We start from the raw sequence: 27,849 nt of genomic DNA on the forward strand, positions 1-27,849 counted from the left end.
ACATTTTTGGTGTCTGGTGAGATATTTATGTGGGGCTTTTCTTTCACTTTTTTTTCCTATGGTGCATTATTGTGATTGCTTATCCTGGTTGTCAACTTGACTAAACCTGGAATGCACTACCATCAATAAATAGAGGGACTACCTGTGATCGAGATCTGCGGCTTTAAGAAACCGGCTTCTGCCTTCCATCTGGACATCCTTGAGGCCATAGAGGCCATGAGATGGTTAGGCATAGATAACATTGTATATATCTTTAATTTCAGGAGACTAAGGCAAACAGAACTCTGAGATCAAGGCCAGCCCGGTACAGATCAAATTCCAAAGCAAGTCATGGTTGTATACACCATTAATGTAGAGCATACCATCTACTGAAGGCCTGCATAAAGCTGATGAAAGAAGGATGTCTCATTCTTCTTCACCTGCTTGCACTTACTTGCCAGCACCTCTGTTGGAACTTACTTCTTCAGGAATCCTGGTTATACAGAAAACCAAGCAAGACATGTAGCATCATGGGACTGCGCTAGATTCTTGGACTTCTTGTTCACTGGTTTCCATTGTTGGGCTTGTTGGACTGTAGACTGCAAGTTATTAGTATAAACTCTCTTAATATGTAGAGATATTCCATAAGTTCTGTGACTCCAGAAAACCATGAGTAATACAATTATGTTGGTATATTTTTTAAAAGATTAACTTACTTATTGTGTATAATTTTCTGCCTGCGTATATGTCTACACACCACAAGAGAATGCGGAAACACATTATAGATAGTTATGAGCCACCATGTGTGCATTGAACTGAGGATCTCTGGGAGATCAGTCAGTCCTCTTAACCCTCTGAGACATCTCTAGAGCCCTGTGGATTTTTATATATTGAACCATCCCTGCATTCCTGGAAATATTGGCATTAGTTCTTCTTTGATATTCGGTTAGAATTGTGCACTAAAATCATCTAGCCCAGGACATTTCTCTTTTGGTTCGGAGTCTATTAATGACTACTTCTATTCCATTCTATTCCATTAGGGGTTATAAGATAATTCAGATATTTTTCCTTTTCTTGATTAAACTTTGGTAATTGTTGATGTCTAGAAAGTCATCCATTTCCTTCCCAATTTTGTGGAGTATAGGTTTTTCAAGAAAGACATAATTATTTTTTGAACTTCCTCACTGTCCATAGTTATGTCTCTTTTTCAATTTCCAATTTTCTTAATTTGGATACTTTTTTTTTTTAAATTGACTTTTAGTTAGTTTGGCTAAGGGTTTGTGTAAGTTGTTGATTTTTTTTCAAAGAACCATCTCATGGTTTCCTTGATTCTATCTGTTGTTCTTTGTTTCTTTCTCACTACTTTTTTTTTTGCTTTCATTCATTTTATTAATTAACTATTTCATGTATTTTTATTCCAAATATTGGCCCCTCTTCTTAGTCGCCCTTCCATGAATTCTACACTACATAACCTCTAGCCTTTGCTTCTGAGAGTGCTCATCCACCGATCCACCCACTCCTACCTCACACTACTAGCATGCTACATCACTGTGGCATCAAGTATTGAGCCCTCTTTTTTATTTCTTAGTTAGTTTTACAGGCATTTTATAGGCCATTGTAGTTTCCTATGAGGCTTTATTATTTTCCTAAGACATGCAACCTGCAGCACTTCAAGAAGATACCTGGTTCTTGTGCTGGTGGTGAGGTTAATTTTTGTCATTTCAGTCTGAGGGAGAAAACATTCAGAGATATCTGGTTGGGTCCAGACTGAACCAGGCTATCAGGTGGTGGGAGAGGAATTGAGGATGTGATGGAGGATAGTGGGGCAGGTCAAGAGATAACCAGCAGCCCAGAAAGCACCTATCCAACTGTGACTTCATTGATATGTTAACTGGTACCCCAGGTAGCCATTCTTCCTGAATTTCTTTGAATTTTTCCAAGGTTCAGCCCAGCATGCTGTGTGGTGTTGCTTTCAGAAATAGATATTTTAATAAGTGGAAAATTTACTATGGTTTTTTTGTTGTTGGTGTTTTTGTTTGTTTTTTTGTTTTTTGATTATTATTATTATTATTTTTTTTTTGAGACAGGGTTTTCTGTGTAGCCCTGGCTGTCCTGGAACTCACTTTGTAGACCAGGCGGGCCTCGAACTCAGAAATCTGCCTGCCTCTGCCTCCCAAGTGCTGTGATTAAAGGCGTGCACCACCACTGCCCAGCTTTTACTATGGATTAAGACAAAATTAGACAGCATCTTTTGAATAATTTTGAGCACTGATTTACTGGACTACTGTCTGGATTCTGGATCAGAATAATTTTCTTCCAGTCCTCCCTCCTCCTCTTCTGTGTTGCTTGGAAAAAGACTCTGTTTGTGTGTTAACTGTGTGGCTGACTCTCACATCTGTGGGTAACAGAAGGTTTTCTGTTTCAAGCTCCATAGGAAAAAAATCCATAGATTACAGTGAAAATCTGCCTACAAATCCAGTAAGCAAGGTCACAGGCCCTAGGAGGGAATCTACTGCTGACATTTGCTTTATGTATAAATTGCCCTTGTCACACCCATAGCCTGATGCTGCTTTCAATCTGGATAAAAGAAATTTTGATTTCAATGGGCAACAGCAATTTCAGAAAAATAATAATAAAAATTTGTATGGTACTGGTATAGAAAGAAATAAGTAGGGCTGGCGAGATGGCTCAGTGGGTAAGAGCACCCGACTGCTCTTCCGAAGGTCCAGAGTTCAAATCCCAGCAACCACATGGTGGCTCACAACCATCCGTAACGAGATCTGACGCCCTCTTCTGGTGTATCTGAAGACAGCTACAGTGAATTTACATATAATCAATAAATAAATCTTTAAAAAAAAAAAAGAAATAAGTAGGTAGATTAATGGAATTCAATTGGAGACCCAAAAATAGACCCACACACCTACGGACACTTAAATTTTGGCAAAGAAGCGAAAACTATACAATGGAAAGGGGAGAACATGTTCTATGAATGATGCTGGTCTAACTGGATGTCATCATGTAGAAAAAAGCATATAGATCCATATTTAACACTCTGCATAATACTCAAGTTCAAATGAAGCAAAGACCTCATTATAAATCCAGACATACTTAATCTAATGGAACAAAAAGTGGAGAATAGCTTTGAACGTGTTGGATCAGGAAACAACTTCCTAACTGAATGGTTGAGAAGCATCTGAAAAAATGTTCAACATCCTTAATCATCAGGGAAATGCAAATCAAAACAACCCTGAAATTCTACCTCACACTATTCAGAATGGCTAAGATCAAAAATTCAGGTGGCAGCAGATGCTGGAGAGAATGAAGAGAAAGAGGAACACTCCTCAATTGCTGGTGAAATTGCAAGCCTGTACAACGACCCTGGAAATTAGTCTGGCGGTTCCTCAGAAAATTCTACATAGTACTACCAGAAGATCCAGCAATACCTCTCCTGGGCATATACCCAGAAGATGTTCCAACTGGTAAAAAGGACACATGCTCCACTATGTTCATAGAAGCCTAATTTTTAATAGCCAGAAGCTGGAAAGAACCCAGATGTCCCTCAACAGAGAAATGGATACAGAAAATGTGGTACATTTACACAATGGAGTGCTACTCAGCTATTAAAAACAATGAATTTATGAAATTCTTAGGTAAATGGATGTATCTGGAGGACATCATCCTGAGCGAGGTAACCCAATCACAAAAGAACTCACTTGCTATGCACTCACTGATAAGTCAATATTAGCCCAGAAACTTAGAATACCCAGATACAATTTGCAAAACACAAGAAAATCAAGAAGAAGAAAGACCAATGTGTGGATACTTTTTCCTTCTTAGAATAAGGAACAAAATACCCGTAGAAGGAGTTAAAGAGAAAGCGTTTGGAGCTGAGACTAAAGGATGGACCATTCAGAGATTGCCCCATCCGGGGATCCATCCCATAATCAGCCACCAAACGCAGACACTATTGCATACACCAGCAAGATTTTGCTGAAAGGACCCTGATATAGCTGTCTCTTGTGAGGCTATGTCAGTGCCTGGCAAATACAGAAGTGGATGCTCACAGTCATCTATTGGATGGAACACAGGGCCCCCAATGGAGGAGGTAGAGAAAGTACCCAAGGAGCTGAAGGGGTCTGCAACGCTATACGTGGAACAACGGCATGAACTAACCAGTACCTCCAGAGCTCGTGTCTCTAGCTGCATATGTAGCAGAAGATGGCCCAGTCAGCCATCACTGGGAAGAGAGGCCCCTTGGTCTTGCAAACTTTATATGCCCCAGTACAGAGGAACACCAGGGCCAAGAAGTGGGAATGGGTGGGTAGGGGAGCACGGCGGGGGTGGGGGGAGGGTATAAGGGAATTTCAGGATAGCATTTGAAATGTAAATGGAGAAAATATCTAATAAAAATTGAAAAAATAAAGATACAGACAGTTGATCTTCTCCAACAAGAGGTCTCTGAAAAAGGCCCTGAGTGCAGGGTCTAAGCATTCCCACACCTGCAAGAAGTCCACAGTGCAGAACTCAACAAAACATGAATGTGCATAGGCAGAGTGCTTTTCATGAACTAAGGAGCCATTTTTCTCATGTAAGTGAGCAATCAAAATTATTCCAAAATGCTATCTAATTCTGTCTTAATCTACAGGAAGTTGTCTACATATAATAATATTTTAGCCTGATATCATTCTCTCAAAGCATGCTGGGCTGAACTTTGGAAGTATTCAAAGCAATTCAGGAGGAAAAGTTAACTGGGGTGCCTATTAACATCAATGCAGACATTGTTGCCTAGGTGCTTTCTTGGGTCCTGATTCTCCTTTGGCCAGCCCCTCTATCCTCCTTTCTTATTGTCAATACCCCTCACTCACATACCATGGCCTGGTTCAGTCTGGATCCAACCAGAGAACTCAGACTGCTTTCTCCCTCAGACTGAAATGCCAAAAATTAACCTCTAAGCACCACCAGCCTAAGAAACAGGAAACTTCTTGGAATGCTGCAGGCTGCAAGTCTTAGGAAACTAATAAAGCCTCATAGGAAATTACAATGCCCTATACAGCCCCTGTATCATGTGAGGAAAGTCCATCTCTTAGTCAGGATATAAATACTTAATAAAGCTTGCCAAATGGTGGAATTGGATTTTCTCTGGTCTTTTCTTTAAACTCATCAAATTATGCAGGGATCCCACACTCCCCAATCAGGAACCACTCCTCCAACTCTGTTGCAGCCTGTCTTCCACATAACTTCCCAGGACCTACTCTGCACAGCTTCCCCACAAGGTTCCTGCTAGACTAGACAAGAACTGGATATACTAGGACACTGAGATCTGAACCCTTCAGATACAACTAATCCTGTCTAACTTCTCATATTGGTGAGTCTAGCAATCTGGGCTAAAAATGCACACAATTAATCCTTCTGAATTCTGATGCTCAGAACAGATATCCAAAACAAACAGAAACTATGATAAAATGTCCTTGGCTCAAACCACAAACCATATATGTATTCTATAAGGAACACAGTTTACATGATATCCAAGATAAAAATTGAAAATCCATAGTAATGACCAAGGAGATTAAAGTTTGTAAACCATGTAAATCCACTCAGACAGGAACAAAATGAATCATGGGCAAGAAAATAACACCAGATGCCTGAAGGAAATGAGGATACTATAAAATATTAAAATTGAGTTCAATAGGTGCTTAGAAATGCAAAAAAAAAAAAAAAAAAGCTGTGTATGGTGTCACATGCAAGGGGATTTCTGAGTTCGAGGCCAACCTGGTCTACTGAGTGAGTTCCCAAAAGCCAGGGCTATACAGAGCAACCCTGTGTCAAAAAACCAAAAAAAGAAAAAAAAAATAGAACCTGAAAATAAAATGCAGTAAGGCAAATAAAAATAATACAGAGAGAACCTGTGGGAGACAAATTATAAGTCTTGGACAAAATTAACATGATGTTAGGTCAAGGCACAGTATTATTTACTGCTTGAAGGATCAGGTACTAAAGAGAAACTCCTTTGGAAAATTGTCTAGATTTTTGTCAAAAAAGAAAAAGAAAAAAAAGAAAAGAAAAGAAAAGAAAAGAAAGAAAGTATGAAGGAAAGAAGGAAAGAAAACTAGAACAAAATCACAATACATACTGCACTTTGTTCATAAATGGTTTCCTTATTGTTCACTGTAACACTCTATGTACACCCATGCATGTCAGCATAAGCTGGCAAAAGAAGACTCGAGATTTACCCAGGTCTCATTAGACTATTGCTAGGAAGTCAGCTCTTTTTATGATTATAATGAGTTCCAGGATTCTCATGTAACCTCCAGGGTTTAAAATCTGTTGTAATGATTGTGAGAGGTTAAAATGGATTCTAGCTAAGCATGGAGGTGAGAGCTCAGAAGCACAAGTCCAGATCTGCGGGTCTGTCTTTAAAGAACAGGGTTCTGTGCTCATGGACACATTTCAAATGGCAGGGCTCCTTGTTTCCCATTGTGGTGACTTTTAGTTTTTCCCATATTGTACTTATGCAAAAAAAATTTTTACAAGTTAATTGATCCTTCATATGTGACTAGATTAAATAAGCATACTGGTGATTAATAATGCATCTGAGTTGAGTTAAGGAAGAAATTAAAGCCTTTCCCTCAGAGCATTTAACTAAGTGTGAGTCCAAAGTTGAATTCTCTACTTCATGTTCCCTGTGCCTTCTATCCTTTGTGTGTCTGTTCAGTTAGTTTAAATCTTTAACTTCCTGAAGGCTGCCTCATGCATCTCTCCCTTTCTATTTGCCTTTTGTCTCCATGTGTTTGAAAATTTAAGTTTGACCCCCTAGACCAAGTTGGAGCCAAGAAAGAAAAATAGGTGGTCCCTGAAGCACCCTATTCCGAGAATGGCTGACCTCAGAACAGGTAATTACACAAGCCGGTTCAGTGATTTTGTTCCAGGGCCTGACTGATCACAAAAGTTAGATTAAAATCTTGAGAACCTCAATACCTGTGGAGAATCCATGCAGGCCAGAAGAGGAAATTGTGACCCAAAGGTTGGAATGTCACTTTGATGTATACTAGTCTGACTTCAAATGTAGAGGAATACACCTGCCACAGTGTTCTGATTGCTGGGATTATGTCAGCAACACTTGCATGTTTTATGTCTATGAAGTCAAACAATGTAATCACACTCTGTATATCTCAACAACATAATTTATATTCTAGAAAACATCTTTTGATTGTCTTTCTATTTACACTAACACAACATTAACATCCTAAGAAGTAGAAACATCCATAAAATATATTTTTTCTGTAGAGGGCAAAAGGAAATTGTGGTCAAAAATAAGCTCTAGGGTAACCAGGAATGTAAAACCACAGGGTTTTCTCTACAGTGCAAGAAAAAGTACACATTTTTTTTTTTTTACCAGAAGTGAAGGAATGGATATAGTAAGCAGGTTGGTGACCTGTGGTGGATGTAGTGCCAGACCATATCTGAAAGTCCCAGACTATTAAATTGTCCCAGACAATCTTCCCTAGGTCATTGTTTCTCCATCAGTACAAACCATCCTTGGGGGACATGGGACATGTGCCTTACAGCTTGGTGTCCTCTACACTGTATGCTTGATCCTCCTCTAGGCCCTTACTTTTAGAATCCAACTTTAAGAAAGAAACACCTGTACTTTGCAAAAGACTTTTGAGGTAGCCACACCTTCATCTTCACTGTGCACAGATGATTGAGACAATTATTACCAAGAAATTTCATTTTGAAATTATACTGTGCTTACTTCTTCCTAAAATAAACCATCCTTGGATCAGAATCCTGAAGCTTCCGTCAGCATTGGCCACTGAGTCTACAGGGAAAATGTATAGTTTACTTCCCAGTTTTAATAATTCAGAAACTCCTTAGTTTACTCAAACTCAGAACATAAAACCTTAGCAATATCCAACCAGAGATATTTCCAATCCTGAAAATCCTTTACTCCCCATCCCCCTCCCCCAAATGCCTCCCACTCATTTCTCTTCTGCTTCTCACCTGAGCAGAGGCAGTTTCCCTCCAGTGTTATCCCATTAAACCTCTGTGTGTGGTAAAATGTTCCATGGGGCATTGTGGTATATCATGACTTCTGACTGCCAGGAGACCTTTTACTTCAGAGCTATTCACATATTCACTGGGATAGATTTTCCCTGAGTGCTGCAAGAATTTCATTGACAATAACCCACAACACACCCACAACCAGTGCTGAAATACTTATAGAGTGGTATTGAACTAGATTTCTTTTGGTCTCATGGATTGTTATTCTAGCAGACCTAGGGTTTGCAGAGACTGCCATGCTTGTATCACCTAACCAGTAAACATCAATCATAGTCTTTCATTCTGACTAATGAACTCAGTTTTGAGCACAAAATTTCTTCCCCTTTGAAATTTTAGCTATTTGATGTTTTTCATTTATAATGACCCATAGAGAATATACTTTATCAGCAGCCAGCAAAATGTGTCACAGAAAAATACAGAAAAAACAGAAATTTGAGAATAGAATTTGGGAGATACAAGTACTAATGCCTACACATGAAATATTAATGATGATGTTCATAGTGTGAATAAATTTAAGTAAAAGAACACTCTGAAATTGAGAACCATGGTCAATTTGGCCAAAAGTTTGGGGAAAAATATCCTAGTCTATGCACCTACAAACATGGTTTGCTTTGCTATAAAACTGACTGAGTGTGAATGGCCTGTGAATATCATGGAGCCAAAGAAAGAGAAGATGAGGGAAATGCACAGAATGTAGGTGAGAGTGTGCTTACTGGTTTCCAAATGGAAGGTGCTGGGTGATTCACAAAAATCCCAAGAATCAGACCTCTGAAGGCAGGGAAACAGATTTCACAGGTAATAGCCATTCTCAAATGGTCTCCATAGGCCAGAGATGTCACAGGTGTATGGACGCAGTAGTAATCTATGCTCTGTGATGGTGTACCAGGCCTCTGGACACTTCACACACTAATACCCATGTGATAGAGAAAAGAAAGTATCATCACAGGGAGTGGAGGCCCGCGCCTGTAATCCCAACACTTGGGAGGCAGAGGCAGGCGAATCTCTGAGTTCAAGGCCAACCTGGTCTACAGAGTGAGTTCCAGGATTGCCAAGGCTACATAGAGAAACCCTATCTCAAACAAACAAACAACAACAACAACAACAACAACAAAAACCAAAACAGAAAAAAAGGAGGAGGAGCAAGAGCAGGAGGAGGAAGAGAAAGAGCAGCAGCAGGAGGAGGAGGAGGAAGAGGAGGAGGAGGAGGAAAGTATCATCATTGTAGCTTCCACAATCACAGGACACTTTCAGACACAGGTGGGAGATGCTTTGCAACATCCACATCCTCTGCAGCTGAGGATGTAACTGAAGTCACTGTGGTACAGCAACAACTCTAATTCAAAATGTCCATCCCTTTCACTGATTAAAAACTAAGAGATGTATATGTTTAAACTTTATTTACCTATGTGTAAATGTTGCTATGTTATTAATGTTGCTAGAAAAACACATTTCTTTGAATATTTTGGATAATTGAATGGGGTATGCCTTTCAGTCAATCACAGTTCTACTGACTCTGGAAGACTAATAGCTCATTGCTGTCAAAGTAGAACACCTGAAGATCTATGGCCTGTTTGAAAAGTTTTGACAAAACTGTCTGGTCAATATACCAAGCCAGCTCACAAGAAGCTGGGGCAGAAAGTGGATACTTTTGTGCCAGGACATCTGGACATACAGAAGTGTAATCTTGCAATAAACAAAAATTAGTTGTGAAATGGGGTGAGGCAGAGCATTGTTCAGATAGACAGGTTGAAAGCAGGAAGAGGGAGGATTACTTGTTGGGTGGTGGACCACAAACTAATTCAGAGCACCCATAGAAAAGAATCCATAAGATCCTGGCAGCCCAGGAAAAATAATCTATGTCAGCTTCCTGTGCAGAACATGAAAGCCAGGATCCTCCAGCACCATCACAAGACACTTGCTAAGAAGGTGTGTGACTGCTTTAGAAGGCTCAGTTTAATGAAGAATGGATTCCTATTTCCTATCCATATAATTTCATTGGAGCACAGGCTGTATGCTAGCCAGTCAGGACAGGAAGGATCAATGGGAACAGGTGTTTGAGAACTGGTTTTGATACTGTTGCTAGTATTAGAGGCTGTGATGTACAGCAGCTAACATCAGTAGTGGTAAGGTTGTTGTGACCTTTCTGTGGTTAGGGAGTTTAACAATTTTCTTTCCCCTTCCATAGGTACCATTGCATACCTGGAAGGAGTGAAGAATCTGAGACACAAGGAAAGCTCTGCAGTTGTTGTCCTAGCATTCCCACAGCAACTGAGGCAACTTACTCTGGATGTGGAACTCAGTTCTGACTTCTTGTTTTTAAAGAGACAGCTGCTAATTTATAGTAGTTGTTCATTATTTTGATGAAAGATAGATAGATAGATAGATAGATAGATAGATAGATAGATAGATAGATATTCACATTAAAATGTTCAGGCAAATAGATGTACCTAGAAAAAAATTATCTACTTAGGTAAACCAGACACAGGTGGAGAAATATGGAATATATTCACTTATGTGTGGATATTAGCCACTGCTAAAACAATGAACTTGATATTCATAGGCCCATTTTATTCAGAGATATTAAGTATAGAAGAGTTGACTTCAGAGCACACAGTGGCACCCAGATTCCCTGGTGGAAGTAAGTAAAATAGATTCCATGGATGGACTGGAGGCAGATGGGGATGTGAATGGGAAAATGAGGTAGAGAGTGGGAGGGAAGTTAAGGTTGAAGGAGAAAATGCTGAGAGACAGTTGGAATTGAGAGGGGCATTTGAGTAATGATATGGAAAACTACAGTGGTACATACTTCTTAAATGCTATAAAGACAATCAAAATTCAGTAACCTACTAATCTACAACAGAAGTCCCAACTGACCTGGTATTTGCTTCAAATGAGCTTTCTAGTACACTACCTGAGTTTTATTTAATTGAGTTTTTGGCTAAGTGGGTCCCTTGGATCCATAAGCAATCTAGACACTTGATAAGATAACTCTTTTTTCTGTAGAAATTGAGAGCAGTTCTCCATTACCACGCATGCCATCCAGAGAACTCACTGGACGTGGAGAAGTTGAACCTTCCTGACTATATAATATTGTCTTTGTTATGAGAAGTTACTAAACAGGGTAACAAAAGAGAAATGTGAAAATCAACTTAGCTGCCTTCCAAGTGCTGGGATTAAAGGCATGTGTCACCACTGCCTGGCTCAAAAAAGAATTTTTATTGAAGAGAAGTACTACAAATATAAGCAATGTTGTTAGCACCAGGTGCATCTGTGGACAGCTAGAAGTGTCTTTACAGTCAGGTTTTCGACCCAGTGAAGAGGCTCCTCATCTCTAGGCAACAGCACTGCTCCTGCATCTGTTGTCATGGCACACACCATGGCATCACTCCCCTTTCACATGCCTCCCATCCTCATGTACTGAATAAAAGAGTCTTCCCTTGTCCCATAGCCCTTCTTCTTCTTACCTCTCACTCCCTCTCAGAGGCTGCTTCTGCCAATAAAACCTCCCCCGTGAGACCTGAGGCTTGGTGTGATTTGTCCGGGAGTTTGTCTGCCTTCTCTAAAAAATATGAAGAAGCCCTTTCTTTCACACAAATAATATCTCAGAATATATAAAAATTGAATATAGGAGAGAAACCCTATGAATAAGCCATGTGATAAAGCCATCCAATGTTTTAAGTCATGAGAACAACAATACTGCAGAGAAATCCTGTTAAATGTATTCAGTTTGGTGACTTGCCTGCTCCCTTGAGTTCTGGGGGAAAAAAATGCTTGGCAGTCGGAAAATATGCATAACAGCCATGGCCAACTGAAAATAATGGCATAGGCTCAGGAAACATGAACCATTCCCAGGTCATGGTGCTCCTTTTGGATGGGTGTTCCTTCCTTGTAGTTAGACCACATGCTATAAACCAATCAGCTTAAAGGCCAATATTCCTTTATACTCTTACCCAATCACATAATGTTAAAGCTTGGAAAATCCCCCTTATGTTTTTCTTTTTGTCTTTTTCTTTTTTCTCCTTTATAAATGCCATTACCCAAGGGATCACTCTCCTATCTGGTTGTATCAGGTAGGTTTGTGGCCTAAGCTGGAGCTTCAATAAAAAACTCTCATGCATCAGAGTTGTGATTCCTGGTGGTCTCTTTGGGGAATTTGAGATCTGGGCACAGTTGCACATTCAGCCTTTTACAAAAATGTTTCTGTGACATTCTGTCTTCACACAGGTCACCTTGATGACAGTCTGTTGTTCCCCAAGGTAATGGTTTTGATTTTTTTCCTGATTAAACTAATTCTTTAGTTAAAAGGCTATACCACAACATAGTTTTAAAACTGCACATTACAGTTGTGTAATTGTTTCCTGCACCCTACTGAGACCCTTGGGGTGGTGGAAAGAAGGCACAGAATCAAAGAAACAGATTCTGGGAATCAGGCAAGTGGCAAATACAGACTCCTTCATTGCAAGTACTGCACAAACTATTATACTCCCATCTAAGCCTGATCAAACATCGGGCATCTTGAGCCGTGATGGCAGTTAAAAAAATTAGCTAATGAATGTTGTTATCAAAGGCATTTAGAAACTATCTAGGCTATCTATAAACAAGATACAGCAGAGGTTGACAATTTAGCTCTACATCAAGGAGACACTACTGATAAGACACCAACAGCCTTACCATGGAGGTGGTTGAATGACCCACCCATTTGGATTGATTGTATATGACAACTGAAAACCAACAGGCATTAGAACAGCTAGTCCAAGAGCAGCTGGTTGCTCAGCCTATAGAGTAATCCACCAGACCTTGGAATTCTCAGGCAGTTGTCATTTAAAAATATCTGGAAAATGGAGGTTGTTGAGAGGTCTCAGAGCAATTAAAAAGGTTATTCAGCCAATGAGATCCTTGCAGCCAGGAATCCCATTGCATTCTCCTGGAAAGAATGTTTGATGAAATTAAAAAAAAAAAAATCTCGCCTTGCTGGGGATTGCAAATTGCCCCCGAAAAAGATACAAAGAGTGGATTCTATTAATTATCTAGGATACAGAATAAGTCTGCAAAAGGTTAGGCCACAAAAGGTGCAAATCAGGAAAAACCAATTGAGGACTCTTAATGATTTTCAGAAGTTATTAGGAGATATTAACTGGCTGTGGCTTCCAATTGGCTTGGCCACTCAAGATCTAAGCAATTTGTTTCAAATTTATTACAAGGTGATAGAGATATAAATAGCCTGAAGAAATTAACAGCCAAGGATGAGAAGGACTTAGCTCAGGTAGAAAGGAAATTGCAGGATACACAACTAGTTTGTATTGTTCCAAAATGGCCTGCATCTTAGTTATCTTACCTTCTACTCACTCCCCTACAGGAATTTTCATGCAGAGGGAAGATTATGTATTAGAGTGGAAATTCTTAGCACATAAACAGAGTAGGAAATTAAAAACCTACAAGGAGATGGTCTCTGAATTGTCACTAAAAAGTAAAACGAGACTTCAAAAATTAGTTGGGATGAATCCAACTGAATCGTGGTACCTTTTTTTAATGCAGAGATGACTCATTATGGATAAAACATGAACGTTGGTAAAAAGTATGCAGTAATTTCTTGGAGAAATTAACAACAGACACCCTAAAAGCAAGTGACTTTTATAAAATGAACTACTTGGATTTTCCCTCATATTGTAAAAGCAATTCCAATATCTGGAGCCGCTACATTTTACACTGAGGCTAATAAATAAGAAAAGGCAGAAGATTTAAGTAAGGTGACTGATTGTTCCTAGAAATCAGTTCAAAAATCTTAATTATGTGAAATATTCATGGTGTTCTCAGATTTTCAAGAGTCTTAATATAGTAACTGATTCTCAATATACAGAAAGGGTTGTACACATAGAGACTGCTAATCTTATTTAGGATGATTCTGAATTGACTTCACTATTTATTCAGCTACAACAAATTATCAGAAATAAGAGTAATTGACTATATATAAGACATATAAGATCCCATACAGGTCTGCCAGGCTCTCTGGCACAGGGTAATAATGAAATTGACCAGTTATTTATAGGAAGTGTACTCAGGGCTTTGGAATTTCATTAAACAACAACAACAATACCATTTTAACAGCAAAGGTTTCAAGAAAGTATTCTCTATCACAAGAAAAGGCAGTCTCTTCCAAACGCTGATACCATTGCACACATAGCAAGATTTTGCTGAAAGGACCCAGATAGAGCTCTCTCTTGTGAGACTATGCCGGGGCCTAGCAAACACAGAAGTGGATGCTCACAGTCAGCTATTGGATGGATCACAGGGCCCCCAGTGGAGAAGCTAGAGAAAGTACCCAAGGAGCTAAAGGGGTCTGCAACCCTATAGGTGGAACAACAATATGATCTAACCAGTACCCCTGAGCTCTTGACTCTAGCTGCATATGTATCAAAAGATGGCCTAGTCGGCCATCACTGGAAAGAGAGGCCCATTGGTCATGCAAACTTTATATGCCCCAGTACAGGGGAATGCCAGGGCCAAAAAGTGGGAGTGGGTGGGTAGGGGAGTGGGGGGGACTGTATGGGGGACTTTTGGGATAGCATTGGAAATGTAAATGAGGAAAATACCTAATCAAAATATGGAAAAAAAAGTAAAAAGAAAAAAAGAAAAGGCAGTCTCTGCTTCTGTGTCTCTTTCATGTTGTATTAGAAGTTCTAGCTCAGCCGGGCGTGGTGGCGCATGCCTTTAATCCCAGCACTCGGGAGGCAGAGGCAGGTGGATTTCTGAGTTCGAGGCCAGCCTGGTCTACAAAGTGAGTTCCAGGACAGCCAGGACTATACAGAGAAACCCTGTCTCGAAAAAAAAAAACCAAAAAAAAAAAAAAAAAAAAAAAGAAGTTCTAGCTCAAGCAATAAGGCAACTAAAAGAAATCAAGGGGATACAATTTGGAAAGAAAGAAATAGTGAGTTTTCTATTTTTGGCTAATATGATAGTATATATAAGTGAGCCCAAAAAATCCTTCCAGAAATTACATTGATAAACTTTGTAGCAAAGTGTCTGCATACACAATTGACTTGAAGAAATCATTAGCTCTGCCCTACACAAAGTGATAAACAAGCTGAAAAGAAGTTAGGGAAACAGAACACATTATATTAGCCACAAACAAAATAAAATACATTCATCTACCTCTAACTAAGCAAGTAAAAAAGTGAAAGACAAGAAATTCAAGTATCTTAAGAAAGAAACAGAAAGCTCCCAGAAGGTGGAAAAATCACCCTTGCTCATGTATAAATGGAATAGGCACATGAATATGTCCATCTTACCAAAAAGCAATATAGAGATTCAGGGCAATTCCCATCAAAATTCCAGAAAAAAATTTCACAGAACTTTAAAGAAAAAATTCTCAACTTCATATGGAAAAAAAAAAAAAAACCACAGGATAGATAAAATATTCATCAACAACAACAACAACAAAACTTCTGGAGGTATCAATATCTGTAACTTTAAGCTGTACAGCAGAAAAATAGTAATAAAAATTTGCACAGTACTGGTATAGAACTAGATAGGTGAACCAATGGAATTCAATAGAACATCCAATAATAAACACAGTCACCTACAGGTACTTAAATTTTGACAAAGAAGCTAAAACCATACAATGAAAGTGGAGAGCATCTTCTATGAATGATTCTGGTCTAACTGGATGTCTTCATGTTGGAAATGCATATAGATCCATATTTATCCCCCTGCATATCACTCAAGTCCAAATGAATCAAAGACCTCATTATAAATCTATACATACTTAATCTAATACAACAAAAAGTGGGGAATAGCCTTGAACTCATTGGAATAGGAAACAACTTCCTAAACAGAACACTCATGGCTCTGAAACTAACGTCAAGAATTTTTAATAAAAGGAACCTCATGAATGTGAAACGCTTCTGTAAGTCGAAAGACACCGTCTTCAGGATCCCTATAGATTAGGCAAAGATCTTCACTACTTCTACATCGAATAGATAAGGATTCCTGCTACTAAGTAGAATGAGGGGAGACTTGTGTTAGAGGTTACTGAGAGAAGAGGAAGGGCTGATATTGTAATCTAATGTGAATAAATAACTTCAATCTAAAAGATACACATGAAGAATAGGAAGACATTCATTGACATGGAAAACAGAATAGAAACATGACATGTGAATATGCACATACTACTTGCAACATGGAATGAGGAGTGTCTAAAAAAAAAAGAAAGATGAATTGTCCTACTTTTACAATAAATTACAATTATAACAAATAGCGTGTAGTATGTTTATTAACATACATAGAGATATGAATAAAATGGTGATATCGTCATTCATATGCACAGTTCAGTAAATTATAAACCCCACCTAATATTTATTCTTATATAGAAAGTCAATTACATGGTCATTAGGAAAATCTTGAAAATAATAAATGTTGAATAGGAAAGTAATATTTAAAATAGTTTCATACAGAATTGATTATAGGGACAGAACAAAAATGAGCCATATTTTTTCCATATATTTTCAACGATATTTTTTTAAAATTTTAGCTGAGGTTTACCTCTTTACAGAGCATACGTATATACGCTCAGTACTGTTGCTATCTGGACTCAGATAAAGGCATCAGATGTCCCAAACTGACATTTAGGGTGATTGTCAGTTACCATGGGGGTTAGGTATTGAACCAGTTTTCTATTTAAAAGAAAGCAACTCTATTAACTGGTACATCATCACAACAGCCCTCCAAGAGAATATGCCCATGTCAATCCTAGTCTCCTGGAGCCTGATCGTCCCTTTCTCAAAACCTGAAGAATACCTGGAACTTTGTGATAGTCTCCTTTCACTGCACCTGCCAAGGTTCTTATTCAAGAAAACAAACCAAAACCAATCAACAAGCCGGGCGGTGGTGGTGCACGCCTTTAATACCAGCACTTGAGAGGCAGAGGCAGTCAGATTTCTGAGTTCAAGGCCAGCCTGGTCTACAAAGTGATTTCTAGGACAGCTAGGCCTATACAGAGAAACCCTGACTCGAAGAAAAGTAAAAATAAATAAATAAAAAAATAAAACAAAATAAACAACAACAAAAAAACAACAACAACAACAAAACCCCAATCAACAACACACCACCTTAGCCATGTGTGCATGTGTAACCTCCTTCAGCCTAGGCAGGCTGGTTCAGACTGTTTACCACTGAGGCAGGGCCACCTGCTGTGCTGCTTCTCCACTCTACTAGTTTCCTTTGATGTGACACTGTGAGGCTGAACAGGTTCTCCAAGATTTTCTGGAGTTAACTGCAAACTGTGAAATTGGTGAATTTCTGCTAAAAGGCTGTTTTGACAACTTCACATCTCTACATCAAGAAACTTGGCATCACTGGGGATGGGTTTCTCTCTTTATAAGCGCAGACTTTTTTATTAAACATTCGAACCTTGAGCAGACTAGCATGTCTTGGTTCCATTATTTCTCAACCCGCCTAGGTTCCCTCTTCTCTTTCAGCTCCAGGTTGCCTCCCAGGCTCGAACCTGGACATGAGAGCCACAGGCCAGCCCCAACATGCATGAGAACAATGCATTTTTGGATGGAGACAAAAGACAGAATTTTTCAAATAGTTACCTGATTAGTATTATTTAAAAATTCACATGTATTGTTATATTAATTATAATGTTTCTTCAAACTATAAAACATTCTGACCTATTATCATCACACAGGATCATACCTAGGGTATTTTTTTTCACAAGTTAAGGTATAACATTAATAAATCAGAATATGAGAACAAATTAATGAATGCTGTATTTATATCACACAGTTCATATATTTCAGGTTCAATATTAATACAGAGTGTTTTGTTGGTTAATAAATATTTATATAATGATAAATATAAAGACAGCTAAAACTTAAAAAAAAATTGCTAAAATATTGTTTAAGATTCAATCAAAACTCCAGTGGTCCGTATGGGACGAATATCTAAAAAGCTCCCAGTGGATGTATAATCTCCAATGGCAAAGAATCTGACTAGCACAGTGATTAAATAGCAGAGTTAAAAACCATGGGTGGATGTGAATTCTATCAGCTTTGAACCTGCCACCAAAGAAATATATCCATGTTTACAACTGACCAGTCCATCCTCTAAGAAAGTATTACATAAGAATCCAGGCAAGCCGGGAGTGGTGGCGCACGCCTTTAATCCCAGCACTCGGGAGGCAGAGGCAGGCGGATTTCTGAGTTCGAGGCCAGCCTGGTCTACAAAGTGAGTGCCAGGACAGCCAGGGCTACACAGAGAAACCCTGTCTCGAAAAACCAAAAAAAAAAAAAAAAAAAAAAAAAGAATCCAGGCAACAATAAGATGAATAAAAAAAAAAAAAAATCAGGATACACCACAATTACATGGTCAGCAATTTAACAACACAGTTATGAAATGCACACTAGGATTTGAGGATCAGTGCTCTTATGAGCAGCAGAGTAAGGGATTTCAATCATTCTCCAGTTTCTGTCCGTCCACTAGCCTAGCAGCTTCTGTGACCTTGGAGTGTCCAAGTCTTCTGGTTTGCAGTTCCTGCCACTGCTCTGGTGACTGAAAATTTCCCCAAGGCGTAACTAGGGGACAACTGCAGAGGAAGGGAATTTTCACATGGCTGTGTAGACCCCAGGAAGTATTCTCTAGTCCTAGTTCCACACCATGCAGCTCCAAACTCCTACTGACAGGGATGGGCTGATGATCCCACTCTCTTCCTTCAGGCCCTCAGTCCCTCTTCTGAGTTCTCCTGTAACAAAATCAATTTCAACCAAGGAATAACTCTACCTGCTCCATGTGTTTCCCATCCCCAGGCTGTTGTCCTGAAGCTGAAGAGAAGTTTCCTTTCCCTGCAAGGTACTGACATAGACCTAGTGGGTTCCTTAAAATCTAGACGCTGGAAGTTCTAGAAATGCCCATCAGGCTCCTATAGTGTGGCTCTTATTATTTACCTTACAATGCTCTTCCACAAATAGTTAATGTTCCAAGTCCAGTGAGCTTCTGTCTCCATGTTCTTCAAACATGGTATGGCTAATTATACCAAGCCAAGGACTTGCATCTTTATCAATATACACATGCTATCTTCCACAAAACTCAGAGTCTACCTGGACCTATTTTGTCAACCATCACCATATGCTTGCAGTACCATAGATAAGAAGTGTGTGTATAAATGGTTATAGAATGAATATTGTGTGAGGGGTACAAGGTAAGATGTGTCTTCATTGTGTACTTCTAGAAATTTTTCCATGAACCTGGAAGTCACTTCAGATCTGGGTGACTCTGAGTTTCTCTCAGTCATTAAGCAGTGAGGCCTAAATCCACTGAACATGTGCAATGCGAATCAAGAGACTGTCCAACTGGTTGCAATTTCCAGACTAGTAAGAGCTACTCAAGCCACCTAATTTTCATTTGCCTGGTATGTGAGTTTCAACATCCCTGATGAAGCAATTGGCAGATACTAATGATCATCTGAAATCAAGGGCCAGTATCCTTGAAATCTATGAAGCCATGCTTTCATGTATTTTTCTATATTTTTCTCTCATACTTCCTTGAATTCAAGAATTATTTCTGAGGCTCTGAGGGCATCTACATATTTCCTTTTTTGAGCCTTTTTATCTTAACCTAGTAATACTTGCCTGGAACATTGAACTGAATTTTACCTATTTCAGTTAACACAAATCACCATATGTAAAACAGTGTTTCTAACTCTTTTAATGCTAAACACAGACATTGAATTCAAATTATTTTTAGGTGGGCAGACTACCCTGCAGTTCAATGAATGATTTCTCAGTTTTAAGACAATTGGAAAAATGTGTTTTCCTATGCTTTTAAGCAACCACTATGACAGGGTCATTACATCCCAAAGAGATTGTCATCCACCAGTTGAAAATCATTACTATTAACTTTATGATATAGATTTGCAAAAATATTCATGACTTCTCCATATGTTTTATGTGAGGCATTTCCTGGGAAGATGCTACATATATTCATCTGAGTATCCCAAGTGCAAGTTAAAAACAACCAAAGCAAACTTGTAGATTCTTTCAGCTTTATTGGAGTTAGTTACAGGACAATAGGAAAGGAGTTGTTGACCAGATCACAAGAAACTCAGAGTCACTTGTTATCCTAACAAGCATTTGAGAAGAATTATGATTACTGGATACTCGAAGCACACTTCACATCTATAAGCATATTTATAGGATAAAGAATATGCAGTCTGAGTGGCTCAGTTTGCCAGATACTCTTTTAAGTATAACTTTTCTTAATTTTTTTTTTTGGTTTTTTTTTTTTTTTTTTTCTTTTTCGAGACAGGGTTTCTCTGGGTAGCCCTGGCTGTCCTGGAACTCACTCTGTAGACCAGGCTGGCCTCGAACTCAGAAATCCTCCTGCCTCTGCCTCCCGAGTGCTGGGATTAAAGGCGTGCGCCACCACGCCCGGCTCAGTATAAGTTTTCTTAATTGGATCATTTAAATTAAATATACAGAATGTTATCAGTTTTACTAGATATTTTGAGGATTGCATTAAATACCTTACATAGTTTCCTTTTTGTAATGGATTATTTCTGTCTCAATGAAAGTGTTACACAATACTATCTTCTGACTTCCAACTTGTCTTCATCTTGTAATATTTGAGGGTGAACAAGTAAAAAAAAAACTTGTGTCATGAAAAGCTTTCTACATTTTCACATGTTCAGAGTTTCCCCCTGCATAAATAGTTGACATTATCTAAGATTTGAACATTGCATGAAAGTTTTCATAAGATTTTCATAATCATACTAATTCTCTAGTGTGGAGCCTCAAGTGTTGTCAAGAATACACCGTGAATAAAACATATGCCACATTTTCCCCAACAGAAATACTTTCCCTTAAAAAGTTCTTAGATGTTCTCTCTATCCTGAAGTGAAGTCAAAGATATTTCTTCATACAATGCATGCGTTAATTTTCTAGCCTGTAAGTATTCACTGTTACAGTCTAGGAACTAGGCCAAAAGGAAAGGATTAATACCTACAATATATTTGAAAAGTTTGTCTTCTCTAAGTATTCTCTAATGAATTTTAAGATGATGTATCTTGGTAAAGGATTGTCTCGTTCACTTCATTTATAAATATTCTCTACTATATGAAAAAATTCATGATTTCTCAGACTGACATTGTGAGTACTGTATTTGTCACATACAAACTATTTGTAAGGTTTCTCTCCTGTATGAATTTTCTGATGATATTTAAGATGGGATTTTTTGGTAAAGCATTTGTCACATTCACTGCATTTGTAAGGTTTCTCTCCTGTATGAATTCTCTGATGAGTTCTCAGACTGCCTTTTTCAGTAAAGCATTTGTCACATTCACTGCATTTATAAGGTTTCTCTCCTGTATGAATTCTCTGATGAATCCTCAGACTGCCTTTCAAAGTAAAGGATTTGTCACATTCACTGCATTTGTAAGGTTTCTCTCCTGCATGAATTCTCTGATGAGTTCTCAGACTGCCTTTTACAGTAAAGCATTTGTCACATTCACTGCATTTGTAAGGTTTCTCTCCTGTATGAATTCTCTGATGAATCCTCAGACTGCCTTTCAAAGTAAAGGATTTGTCACATTCACTGCATTTATAAGGTTTCTCTCCTGTATGAATTCTCTGATGAGATCTCAAAATAAATTTCTGGGTAAAGCATTTGTCACATTCACTGCATTTGTAAGGTTTCTCTCCTGTATGAATTCTCTGATGAATTCTCAGATGGCCTTTTTCAGTGAAAGATTTGTCACATTCACTGCATTTGTAAGGTTTCTCTCCTGTATGAATTTTCTGATGAATTCTCAGACTGCCTTTTCTAGTAAAGCATTTGTCACATTCACGGCATTTGTAAGGTTTCTCTCCTGTATGATTTCTCTGATGAAATCTCAGATTGCCTTTTTCAGTAAAGCATTTGTCACATTCACTGCATTTGTAAGGTTTCTCTCCTTTATGAATTCTCTGATGAATATTAAGATGGTATTTTTGGGTAAAGCATTTGTCACATTCACTACATTTGTAAGGTTTCTCTCCTTTATGAATTCTCTGATGAATATTAACATAGTATTTTTGGGTAAAGCATTTGTCACATTCACTACATTTGTAAGGTTTCTCTCCTGTATGAATTCTCTGATGAATTCTCAGATTGCCTTTTACAGTAAAGCATTTGTCACACTCAATGCATTTGTAAGGTTTCTCTCCTGTATGAATTCTCTGATGAATTCTCTGATGGCCTTTTATAGTAAAGCATTTGTCACATTCACTGCATTTGTAAGGCTTCTTTCCTGTATGAATTCTCTTATGCCTTCTCAGACTGTATTTGTCAATAAAGCATTTGTCACATTCACTACATTTGTAAGGTTTCTCTCCTGTATGACTTCTCTGATGAGTTCTCAGACTGCCTTTTTCAGTAAAGCATTTGTCACATTCATCGCATTGGTAAGGTTTCTCTTCTGTATGAATTCTCTGATGATATCTCAAAATACATTTTTGGGTAAAGCATTTGTCACATTCACTGCATTCGTAAGGTTTCTCTCCTGTATGAATTCTCTGATGAATTCTCAGCCTGCCTTTTTCGGTAAAGCATTTGTCACATTCACTGCATTTGTAAGGTTTCTCTCCTGTATGAATTCTCTGATGCCTTCTCAGTTTGCCTTTTTCAGTAAAGCATTTGTCACATTCACTGCATTTATAAGGTTTCTTTCCTGTATGAATTCTCTGATGAATATTAAGATGGGATATTTGAGTAAAGCATTTGTCACATTCACTACATTTGTAAGGTTTCTCTCCTTTATGAATTCTCTGATGAATTCTCAGACTGCCTTTTTTAGTAAAGCATTTGTCACATTCACTGCATTTGTAAGGTTTCTCTCCTGTATGAATTCTCTGATGAATTCTCAGACTGCCTTTTTCGGTAAAGCATTTGTCACATTCACTGCATTTGTAAGGTTTCTCTCCTGCATGAATTTTCTGATGAATATTAAGATAGGATTTTTGGGAAAAGCATTTGTCCCATTCAGTACATTTGTGAGGTGTATAATAGGAGGATTCTAGAATCACACTGCTAAGCTTGTTCCATTTAGAAGACTTCTCTTGAATATTCATGTGTTCAAGAACAATGTACTGGCTGTCTTGATCCATGACCTTCTCATACTTTCCATGTATGCAATGATTTTCTGAAAAAAAAAAAAAAACAAAAAAAAAACAACGAATGAAAAATAAAGGCAATTAGAGTTGACATGAATTACTTATATGAGGAGTAAGGGACTCAATAATCAGTGATCTCATGGATTCCTACTCTCAAGAGAGGTTTTCCTCTCTCTCTCTCTCTCTCTCTCTCTCTCTCTCTCTCTCGAATCATTACATGTATCCTAAGAAGAACCCCAAATATGATTTATATCAAATGTCTGGAAATGATAATAGCCTGCTAAATGTTATTTTCAAATTGGACAGCATACCCTCCTCAAATATAATGACCCAGAATTGCTCCTGTCTTAAGGAAAAAGAGGGATAAAGAATGGAAAAGAGACTGAAGGGAAGGCCATGTGGATATCTCAGAGCATTTACATAAACACATAGTAGGAAAACTCAAAGAAAGAAACGGGAATTCTACAAGAAGTTCATTCTTACCCACAAACAACAGATTGTTGTAATTCTCCAACATCACATCCATGTACAATGACCTCTGAGCAAAACTGAGACATTCCCATTCCTCCAGTGAGAAGTCCAAGGCCACGTCCTTGAAGGTTAACAGACCCTGGAATAGAAAACTACCTATCTGATACTGGACAAAAATACTTTTTTACTTTACAAAAAAACTAATTAAGATACCCTTTTGGGGGGCTGGTGAGATGGCTCAGCGGTTAAGAGCACTGACTGCTTTTCCAAAGGTCATGAGTTCAAATCCCTGTAACCACATGGTGGCTCACTACCATCTGTAACTAGATCTAACACCCTCTTCTGGAGTGTCTGAAGACAGCTACAGTGTACTTACATATAATAAATAAATAAATCTTAAGAAAGGAAAAGAAAAGAAAAGAAAAGAAAAGAAAAGAAAAGAAAAGAAAAGAAAAGAAAAGAAAAGAAAAGATATCCTTTTTGGGGCTGGAGAGATGGCTCAGTGGTTAAGAGTCCCGCCTGCTCTTACAAAGGTCCTGAGTTCAAATCTCAGCAAATACATGGTGGCTCACAACCATCCATAATGAGATCCTATGCCCTCGTCTGGTGCATCTGAATAAAGCTACAGTGTATTTAGATATAATAATAAATAAATTTTTAAAAAGATATCCTTTTTGATGCAGATTAGGAAGGAAAATATGAAGAACAAATGTTTTCTAAAAGTGCTATGGAAATGTGTCTATAGATACGAATTGCTGCTCTTCCATAGACAATCTATAGAATGACTTACTAAAATGCTCACATTTAGAAAGGCTCTCTAATTAAGAAAAGAAAAAAAAAGAAAAAGAAAAAAGAAAAAAGAAAGGCTCTTGTCTTCATGAATTTTCTGTGATTTACTGAGACCTTCACAGCACATGAAAGATTTGCCACCATCATTCTTTTCAAAACTTTTGATGTGCAGTTTGGATGATATACTGTCTTTTAATGTCATCTATTATGAAATTTGACTCCCAGCACCACGTGGCACTAAGCAGTAGATTGTTAAACCCAGTTTGTTAAAAATCCAATGATCTTTTCTGAACACTACTGACAGGAGAAATACATAGCACATATGCATACATTCAGGCAAATGTAAGCAACGTATATTGAAGAGAAATTAACTTTATTCAAAGAAACTTTCTAGACTACTAATAAACTTCCTTATATTTCTTTATCTCTGAGAATGCATGATATAATTTCAAAAGCAGTAAGCATTTATAGAATATAACATGTACTTTTGATGTCTAGATGCAGTAATGTAGCTTTATGATATATGGATTGATATTAAACAGAATCTCAGTGTCCCATTAGAGATAGTCAAGTTATGATAAAAAAAATATGCTTTCAAATTTTACAATGTCCACTTTATTCAAATATGGACACCAGCTTAGTCTTATGTGCAGCTGTATCTCACGTCTGTATTACAATATGTCCATTTGACAATCTGAGGTCTAAGTTCAATGCTACACACGTTCTAGAAGAAACAGGTAGAATACAAAATGCAGAAATAATAGATGGACTAAATGACTAAGCTTTTTCATTAAGCACAATAGAACTGCATCATACACTGAACGTTCCATGACACAGAAAATCAAATGGTTTTGGAAATTATTTTATGAAAATATATTCAAAATCATAAAATAGAAAAAAAAACAGTATTAGGGAGCTTTAAAATTATTTAACATTTTACATATGTTGGCATAATCAAATTGCATAATAACAATTTCAATAATACCATATGGTCTTTCACTATAAAATGATTAGATATGTATGTATAAGCACATAACATATGTGACAATGCATTCCAATGAAGTATAATCATTTCTTGATCAAATTGTGTTTTTAAATTCAGGGAGAATTATACTAAATATTCATTAAAATTTAATGACTTATTCATCACTGTATTAACTTAACTGAAAATTTCAATCTTCTAATTATATTTTTTTCTTCAGAATTTAGCCATATGTATATAAGAATTGCATCTTTCATAGAGAAGTATGATTTGTAATTCTACCTTTGTTTATCAAAAATTATAATATACAGACTATATATTGTCTTTATTGCAAATATGCCTTTTTTTTGAGAAAAATGTAACCCTGCGACATGAACAAATAATTAAAGGGTAAAGGGTACTTGCTGTTTCTACTTTAAAAACTAATCTAATTCTCTCTAAATATATTGCAGCTCACTATTATGCCTTAATTCAGTCCCAAAGCGTTTGGGGCTGTACTCATGGTTTTAGGGGCATAATGTATCATTCAGTGTAAATAAAAAACATTCAGATATACACTTATGTACTTAAAGAAGATAGTATTGTAATGAAAAATCGAAACATTGCCACAACCCTTCAGTTTTCCCTATGTAATGCACAGCTTGGCTGAAGCAGATTAGCATAGATTATATCAAGCCTTTCACTTCTAAAGAAAAATAGACAAAAAATAAGAAAGGACATTCCTACCCGGCATGGTGGCACGCGCCTTTAATCTCAGCACTCGGGAGGTACCCAGGCAGGGGGATTTCTGAGTTCGAGGCCAGCCTGGTCTACAGAGTGAGTTCCAAGACAGCCAAGGCTACACAGAGAAACCCTGTCTCGAAAAAAAAAAAAAAAGAAAAAAAAAAGAAAGGACATTCATTTATGTTTGTAAATTGATGGTTTATGTACAGCACCATAGCTATCCTCTCTAGAAAATTTTACTAATATAGTTCATGTGATAAAATACAAAGATGAAGAAAATGGGACTTAAAGTTATTTCTGAAACCAAAAAGAAAGGAAAATAACAATTTCTATATTGAGAATTTTCCACAGGGACAGTGTCTCTCTTGAGACAAATAGATTTCAGGTGTCAACTGTGATTACTGAGTGACATGAGGTGTGAAAAAAGAGTTGTGAGAATACTGAAGTCTGTATCAGCTCACAATCACAGTAATGGTAAAAGAAAGACATTTTCCTTCCATCATCTGTGACCCTAGGGAGCTAATAATATATTTACTATTAGGATTCAAAACAGTGGATCTCTTATAATTTTACCTTCTACAAATTCTACTCTTTCATATCTTCTTTAGTGATGTGAATTTCTATATCCTCATTCACAAGCTAGAAACCTGACCTTCCCTGAAATGCCATTTATGTAGCACAAGAGACCTTACTTCACACTAATACAAAAGGACAGAACTTAATCAACATAGAAAATATCCATCAATATGTTCTTTGAGCATCATTCCAATAGATCCTTTTTGAAACATGCAGGTATCTAGTCCAAGGGAATTATATGTCCTCACAATATAAAATCAAGTTAAAATATAAAGATGATGTATACATGAAAGACCAGAACATTAAATTTTCACTATTACAGAAGAAAATAAAGATCGTAAAAAATAAACCCTTTAGATAATATTCCATATGTGGAGAATAAAACATTTGGATGATTTGAATAAAAAGTTGTTTTTTTTTTTTTTTAAAAAGAAATGTGGAAAGGACACTGACCTGTGGCATGTTTAGCAGAGACACACTCATTCTTTTTGTTGAACTTCTCCCAGGTTCTGTCTGAAGAACAAAGATTGAATTCTTCTTGAAATTTCATATCAAGAATTGAACGATTCAAAGATGAAATAAATACAACTCCATTACAGAAAATGCTAAACCATATTTTTAAAAAATTAAATGCAAAATGATACCAGGAATCTTGACAACGTTTGTACAGCCATGAAAGCAAGTAATGATATATTTAGAGTGTACCTGTAACCTAGTTCCTGCCCACCAACCTAGATTCTCAAAGCTTATTCATAACACCTAATATGGAAATCCCTGCCACCTGACCTAAATGACACATAGTAAAAGAAAATTGAGAGCCTGTAGCTAAAGCAATATGACAATGTTAATAAAATTTCCCTACCCAAATCACTAATACAATAGCAATACTCATGACAAAATGAATTATGAAACAAACTCAAGAGACAGAAGTCAAAATATACTCTGAACACCATTCAGTGTGGTCAAATGACATAAAGAGGGACCAAGCACAGGAACTCAAAGAAGGCAGAAACAAACTTAATGAAAGACCAGAGAACTCCTATGAGTGGCTAAAGGAATATTTATGATAATGCAGGATGTGAACATTGTATCCAGAGGTATAAAAATCTAAGGCATGCTCAATCTGAA

General features: G+C 37.5%; 2 protein-coding genes across 6 annotated transcripts in view; one reads left to right on the forward strand and one right to left on the reverse strand.

Moving 5' to 3' along the window:
* The window catches only part of LOC110287984 (uncharacterized), a 517,828-nt gene that overhangs the window by 121,370 nt on the left and 368,609 nt on the right, over positions 1-27,849 (forward strand). The gene's annotated exons all lie outside the window — the stretch shown is intronic.
* On the reverse strand, positions 21,207-27,204 carry LOC147004080 (uncharacterized). Of its 5 annotated transcripts, XM_085838637.1 has the most exons (5): positions 27,175-27,204; positions 23,664-23,790; positions 22,520-23,209; positions 22,018-22,267; positions 21,207-21,855 (listed from the first exon to the last, which is right to left on the reverse strand). In XM_085838637.1, the coding sequence occupies exons 1-5, from the start codon at positions 27,202-27,204 to the stop codon at positions 21,207-21,209; spliced, it is 1,746 nt and encodes a 581-aa protein (XP_085694763.1). The 5 variants fall into 5 exon arrangements, with proteins under 5 accessions (XP_085694763.1, XP_085694761.1, XP_085694762.1 ...); XM_085838635.1 differs by having other exon boundaries at positions 21,207-22,819; positions 22,970-23,209; XM_085838636.1 differs by having other exon boundaries at positions 21,207-22,183.

The sequence above is a fragment of the Mus caroli genome, unplaced genomic scaffold (assembly GCF_978045245.1).
Source record: "Mus caroli unplaced genomic scaffold, Mus_caroli_1 scaffold_6, whole genome shotgun sequence".
Lineage (NCBI taxonomy): Eukaryota > Metazoa > Chordata > Mammalia > Rodentia > Muridae > Mus > Mus caroli.